The sequence below is a fragment of the Rana temporaria genome, chromosome 13 (genome assembly GCF_905171775.1).
Source record: "Rana temporaria chromosome 13, aRanTem1.1, whole genome shotgun sequence".
Lineage (NCBI taxonomy): Eukaryota > Metazoa > Chordata > Amphibia > Anura > Ranidae > Rana > Rana temporaria.
In genome coordinates, this window is record NC_053501.1 from 13,027,269 (window position 1) to 13,035,343 (window position 8,075).

The window sequence follows — 8,075 nt, forward strand, 5'->3', positions numbered from 1 at the left end:
TCCCTGCCACTATGGGTCTACCGGTTAATGGGTCCAAGCCTTTATGGACCTTTGGTAAATGATGAAATATTGGCATAATAGGAGTGGCTGGGATGAATAGATCCCTCTCTTTCTTGGAAAAAATGCCTGACTGTACTGCTCTATCTAATAGAGAGATGAGTTCTTTCTTAAAGCGGGAGTTCACCCATAAAAACATTTTTACCCTTAGATTGATGCTCATTTTGTCTAGGGGAATCGACTAGTTGTTTTAAAATCGAAGCTGTACTTACCTTTTTAGAGAGTGATCTTCTCTGCCGCTTCCGGGTATGGGCTGCGGGACTGGGCGTTCCTATTTTGATTGACAGGCTTCCGACGGTCGCATCCATCGCGTCACGAGTAGCCGAAAGTCGGTGCGGCTCTATACTGCGCACCGACGTTCGGCTACTTTCGGAAAATCGTGATGTGATGGATGAGACTGTCGGAAGCCTGTCAATCAAAATAGTTCCGCCCAGTCCCGCAGCCCATACCCGGAAGCGGCGGAGAAGATCGCTCTCTAAAACGGTAAGTACAGCTTTGATTTAAAAAAAACTAGCCGATTCCCCTAGACAAAACGAGCCTCAATCTAATGTTAAAAAATTGTATTTCCGGGTGAACCTCCACTTTAAAGGGAATGGTGGGATCTGATCTCAATTGCTGGTATGTTTTGGTGTCCGCTAATTGATGAAGTGCCTCATGTTTGTATGTGGTGGAAAAAAAAAAGCAACAATTTGGAAAAAAATAAATAAATGTTTTACTTTAATAAATACCCCAAAAATTTTTTTTTTTTAAAATGTCTTCATCAGTTTAGGCCAATATGTATTCTTCTGCATATTTTTAGTAAAAAAACAAAATAAAAATCGCAATAAGCGTATATTGGTTTGTTCAAAAGTTATAGCGTCTACAAACTATGGGAAAGATTTATGCTTTTTTTTTTTTTTTTTTACTAGTAATGGCAGCGATCAGCAATTTTTAGTGGTACTGCGACATTGCGGTGGACAGATTGGACACTTTTTTTTGGGACCATTGACATTTATACAGCGATCATAACTATAAAAAAAATGCACCAATTACTGTGTAAATGTCACTGGCAGGGAAGGAGTGAACACTAGGGGGCGATCAAGGGGTTAAACGTGTTGCCTTGTGAGTGTTTCTTACTGTGGGTGGAGGAGACATATCGCTGTTCGTAATTACTACTACTCCGGAGCTGAATTGGTTAAAACAAATGATTAATGCAAACAATAAAGAACTCGCATACACAAAAAGACTAGACTTTATTCATAGCAGCCTTCTACGGAATATAATCTTTTTATGCATATTCTAAAATTCTTTCTTAAAAATAAAAAAAGAACAATGCGTTTCTTGCTTACATTCTAAACAAAACGATCAAATTAAAAGCAAAATTAAAATTCCGCATGCTTTGGCGTTCAGACTTATTCACAGTTAAATTATCTATTTTTTTTTTTTTTTTTTTTTTTTATCTTAACAGATGCTAAAATATCTTCTGAACCAAAACTATAAATATAATATCCTATAATTCATTTATCTCGGAAAGTTCTTTTTTTATGGCAGTATCAAGTTTGTGTTTCGGGGAGGTTGTGGGAGGAGTCACTGGACGGCGGAGGCACGGGCTGCGTCTCTGAAGGATGGTCACCTCGGGGCGGAGGCTGTATGTGCTGTGGGGGGTAGAAGGCATCGGCGGGCATTGGATAAGGGAAGCGTTGCTGTGGCAGAGGACCTCTCACTAGAGTAGAAAAGAAAAAAAAAAGTTAGATTTAAAAACCAAACTTTTTATTATACATCATTTTGGCGAGAGCAAGGAAAGGCGAAATTCCTTTCAGCACTTAACCGATAAAGCTGCGCTCTTGAAAAGATGAAATGTATTGTGTAAACAGTAAAAAATATATATTGGGGGGGGGAATCAGCCCATCCACTATGGAGTGCACCTCCTATGACGAAAACCTGAGTGCAATTCTCCACCATATAGAGTGCCTGCTTACTGGAACACTATGACCTCCTATTATGGGAGGAGGATCTCGCCTGTGGCTTGTAACCCAGCCAGGGCCTTGATCCCTCTGGAACTGACAGGACTCCAACGCTCCACAGGCAAGAATGATAAAAGCTTGCCATGGCATAAAATCCTTTTATAAAGTTTATTGTAATATCCAAGAATGCACTTTACATCAAAATCCTAGGAAACACGCTTGTAGAATAAAAAGCCACCTGGCACAGGACAATATAATATACACACACACACAGCCCTCAAAATTTCCACTCGCCTACTAGCATTTGGCGAGTGGATTTAAGCTGGGGGCGAGTGATGACAGGGCTGCATGACCAATCTCCCTCCAATCTGTGCCTACACTTAGAGGCTCGATGAGATTGGCGGCCGAAGAGGAAAGGTGCATGCTCGGGAAAAGTAGTCTGTGAGCCGCGCACAGGCAGAGCAGTACACAGGTGCTCTCCTTACAATTCTCATTAAGCCATGGGACCCAACTGTATGACCTGTCTGAGCCTGCCCCCCTCCCCCCCCCGACTAATGTAGCTGGAGAGCAGAAAGTAATGAGTGAGGTGGAGTATTGCAAAAATTACCACTCCGGGGAAAGCGCTCACTGAAAGTTGCCCTGACATGAGAGCGGCAGCCTTCTAGTTTGTGCAGTTTTCTTCTCCTTGTGCTCTATGTACGTGTCCAACAGTTTAGCCTGAGCACTGTGAACAGACTGGTCTCAATGTGTGCTGTCAGTGTGTGCTGTGCGGTGTCAGTGTGCGCTGTGCGGTGTCAATGTGCGCTGTGCGGTGTCAATGTGCGCTGTGCGGTGTCAATGTGCGCTGTCAGTGTGCGCTGTGCGCTGTCAGTGTGCGCTGTGCGCTGTCAGTGTGCGGTGTCAGTGTGCGCTGTGCTATGGTGTCAATGGCTGTGCAGTTGTGTGGATCTCAGCGCTGGATTGTACTCCCTCCCACTGTGCTGCAGCTCCTCTCCTCTCTGCCAGCCTGAATAAAAGGGGGAAGTGGGGACATGCAAGCGTGGAGCCGCACACACAGGCTCCTGATGATGAGATGAATGAGAGAGAGAGAGGGAGGATGGGAGTTGCAGAGGAGACAGCAAGAGAATGGGGAAGATACCCTGTCCCTCTGGTCTGCCCCCAGTGCCCTGTCCCTCTGGCCTGCCCCCAGTGCCCTGTCCCTCTGGCCTGCCCCCAGTGCCCTGTCCCTCTGGCCTGCCCCCAGTGCCCTGTCCCATTTTGTTAAAGTTGTTGTTGGTAATATTTAATTTTGTAACTTGATTCTGCATAAAACATTGTCATTCCATGAGATAATCTACGATGGCGTGTTTACGGGTGCAATTAGGCGCAGGGCAGTGTATGAATTAGGTGGGGCAACTGGTGGCGAGTAACTCTTGAGTCCTGGCTAGTAGCTCAGGACTTGAAATTTTGAGCCCTGTATATATAATCTATTTTAGACCCGATCCATTCCATAACGAGACTGACAAGCTCTGTTACCGAGTCAAAATATATGAACACCTTTAATGGTAACTTAGCTTTCTTATATACAGTACAACAGGTTACAATCATCCAAAGGAACAAAGAACTCTCCACCCCCAACATCACTCCATGGGCTTCAATCACATTCTTTTATCAATAGAATTCAAACAAAACACCATCACACAATGATTTCCCCTCAATCCACATCTTTAGACAGACGGTCTGTCTCCGACAGGAAGGTATTCACACCTGATCATCAATAGGCTTTAAACAGTGTTATCACACAATGAAAAGGTCTTTCAGGAGCCAGCCTCATTTAACAACTCACTTGCCTGGGCTAAGCATTGAAAAAGTCATTCTATTGATCGGTAGGGTCAGAATATTCTTTGCAAACATTTAAGGAATATATTGTAGATTACAGCCCTTGCTAGAACAATCCAACATATGTCCCTTATTTCCTGGCTCAATCTGTGCCCAAAAGTGACATATACATATACACACACACACATATATACATTATAAAAATTACACACACAGTTGAACCTCGGATTACGAGCATAATCCGTTCCAGGAGAATGCTTGTAATCCAAAGTACATAGTCGCATATCAAAGCGAGTTTTCCCATTGAAGTCAATGGAAATGAAAATAATTTGTTCTGCATTGACTTTAATGGGAAGTTACTCTTGAACCGAGATTCCAGTGTGTGTGTGTATATGTATGTATATGTATGTGTGTGTATACATATACACACACACACACACACACACACACACACACACACACACACACACAAAATAAACGAAAACAAAATTCCAGAGAACGAATGTAACAAAACAAATTAAAACAAAACAAATTTTTTCGTCCTGCTCATGTCTGGCATTGATTACAGAAGTACTTCTAAACGTCTGAATGTTCCAGTGAGCACTGTTGGGGCCATAATCTGGAAGTGGAAAACAAATCCATAAACCGGCCACGCCCAGGTGCTGTATATACACCTGGGAGTCTCTTGGCTCAGGAAATGATCTGCTATATTCAGGCGGAGTATAAGATAAGAAAACCTTTTAGGATGCTGCTTAGGCACAGTTATAACATTTGTAGATGTTCCCTATAAGGTAGAAAATCTTCACTTTTTTTTTGAGTTCAGGTCCACTTTAAGCAACTTATCTATATAGAGCACACAGATAGGCCTTACTTGCAATATGCGGTGGTGGAAAGCCCGGGTAGCCAGGAGGTCCATACATGTCCATCGGAGGTGGGGGCATAGGGAAAGGTCTCCTAAAGAAAGGTGCTCTAGGATCCATGGGTAATAATGGCACTCTCATTTGTGGGGGAAGGTGCATGTGGTATTCTGTTGCTGCTCCATCCCCCACTTCACCTTCCGTTGTGGGGGCTCCCGGGACGTTCTGTAATGAGAAACAAAAAAAAAAAAAAACACAAGTAACATTAGTTAGCAGGACCACGTTAATTCTTTCCCACCTAGCCCTGAGTCCCTTTAAGTAGGTCCTTATGCCCAGGAATGCAGGCTGAGGTCCTGATCATGTGACTGCTGTGATTAGCTGTCACATGGTCAGTAGCCTGTCCTACCAAACTCCAGATCATGACCGAGAGCCAACTGACACACAACTCTACGCGTTTCACTCCATCAGAGGTATCCTAATCTTTAAAAAGGGGGTGTAAAGGTACAATTTTAAAAAACTTCCTTTACCTTAGTGCAGTCCTCCTTCACTTACCTCATCCTTCCATTTTTCTTATATATGTCCTTATTTCTTCTGAGAAATCCCCACTTCCTGTTCTTCTGTCTGTAACTCCACACATTAATGGGAGGCTTTCTCCCTGGTGTTGAGTGTTGTGCTCGCCCCCTCCCTTGGACTACAGGAGAGTCAGGATGCCCACTAGCACACAGCTCCTTTCTCTATCTGCAACGTAGAGAGCGTCCTGACTCTCCGGTAGTCCAAGGGAGGAGGCGAGCACGACACTCCACACCAGGGAGAAAGCCCCGCATTACTTGGTGGAGTTACAGACAGAAGAACAGGAAGTGAGGATTTCTCAGAAGAAATAAGGACATTTAAAAGCAAAATGGAAGGATGAGGTAAGTGAAGGAGGACTGCACTAAGGTAAAGGAAGCTATTTAGGGGGAATTTTTATTTTTTTTTTTTTTTTAACCTTTACAACCCCTTTAAGCCTGGTACACACGATTAGACTTTCCGTGGACAAAGCGTAGGACTTTTGTCTGAAGGGCGTTGGCCGTGAACTTGTATTGCATACAAAAACGGCAAAGAATTGTCGGCCAACAAACACAAAACTACATGTTTTTTCAGCTCTTTAGCACCACCCTTTAGGCAACTTCTGCTAATGTTGCTCTATGGTGAGCATTGCTGCTGAGCATGCGTGTTTGTACTTTGGAGTTTTGTCCGACGGATTTCTGTACACACACTATCAGATAATCCGACAACACACATTTGTTGGCGGAAAATCCGAGTAAGATCAGGATCAACAGCAAACAGAATTTGGCAGCAGCAAAACACCGGAGCGAGAGGCATTAATAAGAGGAGTTAAATACCCTCCCAGCAGCCAGCATCAGGTAAGAGGAGTTAAATACCCTCCCAGCAGCCAGCATCAGGTGAAAACAGATTACTGGGTTCTGCTGAGAGACACCTGTTGGTGGACACTGAAACTACAACCTTCCGCTCTGGAAAGCGCAGTGCCACCCCAGCAGGTGATCCAGGTCCTGATAATAGTCCTCATGATGCCCTCTACCCTTACAATGGATCATCAGCATTGGAAAAGCTCACTTATTGGCCTTTCACTGAGGATACACAGGGGCCCAAGGAGCTGGCATGGGTGGGGGGCATTTGCTATGCAAGAGGTAAGAGAAGTAATATGGGGTTTCTAGGGAGCCTTACACTACAGGACAGTCCCATAAGACCTCTATACTTACATTGGCTTCTTCCGGCCCGTCCCTGCTTGTGTTCCCTCTTGATTTAAATTCTGGAGAAGATCGCCCATCTGTCAGGGAAATAAAAACAAAAAAAACGAATTTACCAAAAAAATAAATAAATAAACCAGGCCTAACTTCTTCTAGGTCATCTATAGAGTATTAGGTAGATTCAGGTACCTGGGTGTAAACTTGCGGCGGTGTAGCTTAGCCTGTTTAGGCTACGCCGCCGTAAGTTAGCTAGGCAAGAAGACATGATTCTCTGTGTACTTGCCTGCTAATATACGGCGGCGTAGCCTAAAGTGGGCGGGCGTAAGGGCGCCAAATTCAAATCTGTGTTAGGGGGGCGTGTTTGATGGTAATGAGGCTTGACCTCACGTTTTTTTTCTTAATGTGCATGCGCCGGGCGCCTACATTTCCAAGTGTGCATTGCGGCTAAGTACGCCGCACGGGCCTATTGATTTCGACATGGACGTAAACGACGTAAATCCCAATTCGCAAACAACTTACGCAAACGCCGTAAAAAAATTGAATCTTGCGGCGGGAACGGCGGCCATACTTTAACATTGTTATTCCACCCAATAGGTGGAATAACTTTAGGCCTGCTAATGCCTTACGGAAACGGCGTAAATCGACTGCGGCGGCCGGGCGTACGTTCGTGAATCGGCGTATCAACTCATTTACCGCAATGGAAGCGCCACCTAGCGGCCATCCAAAAAATTGCAACCTAAAATAGAACGGCGCAAGCCGTCTTATCTTAGATATTAGGGTTGTCCCGATACCACTTTTTTAGGACCGAGTACAAGTACCGATACTTTTTTTCAAGTAGTCGCCGATACCGAATACCGATACTTTTTTTAAATGTGTCCCCAAATGCAGCCATGTCCCCCCCATATGCAGCCATGTCCCTCACATATGCAGCCATGTCCCTCTAGCCATGTCCCTCACATATGCAGCCATGTCCCTCACATATGCAGCCATGTCCCTCACATATGCAGCCATGTCCCTCTAGCCATGTCCCTCACATATGCAGCCATGTCCCTCACTGCGGCGGCAGCGGCGGGGGGGAAAGTTATTCTATTTAGGTATCGGGGGTATTTGCGCGAGTACGAGTCCCGATACCGATACTGGTATCGGTATCTGGACAACCCTATTAGATATGTTTTAGCGTATCTCTGTTTGAGCATACGCTTAAACATAAGTCGGCGTAGATTCTGAGTTAGGTCGACTTGTCTAGTCATAAGTTGGCCTAACTCTACATTATATTATATATATATATATATATATATATATATATATATATATATATATATATATATATATATACACACACACACACACACACACACACACATACATATATATATACACACATACATACATATATATATATACACACACACACATATATATATATATATATACATATATACATACATATACACACACATACACATACACACACACACGTACAGTTCCATAGAACTGAACATTCAAATGCGACTTTCACGCAACTTTTGAGGGATAACATGAAAGTTGGACCATAGTAGTACATGAATTACTTTGAAGTCGCTGGGTAATTAAGTCGCACATATATGAATGGTTCTCATTGGAAAATATGGGGCACAACTTGTCATGCAAAT

At 43.8% G+C, this 8,075-nt stretch overlaps 1 protein-coding gene across 5 annotated transcripts in view; it reads right to left on the reverse strand.

The window, feature by feature from the left end:
- Nucleotides 1–1,273: 1,273 nt before the first annotated feature.
- MIA2 (MIA SH3 domain ER export factor 2) overlaps nucleotides 1,274–8,075 on the reverse strand; it is a 72,412-nt gene continuing 65,610 nt past the window's right edge. For all 5 annotated transcript variants that reach the window (XM_040333342.1, XM_040333341.1, XM_040333339.1 and 2 more), the window contains 3 exons: nucleotides 6,436–6,503; nucleotides 4,690–4,900; nucleotides 1,274–1,759 (listed from right to left, as the gene is read on the reverse strand). In XM_040333342.1, the coding sequence (XP_040189276.1) occupies nucleotides 1,590–1,759; nucleotides 4,690–4,900; nucleotides 6,436–6,503 (449 nt within the window). In that variant the 3' untranslated portion in view covers nucleotides 1,274–1,589. The remainder of the gene's footprint in view (nucleotides 1,760–4,689; nucleotides 4,901–6,435; nucleotides 6,504–8,075) is intronic.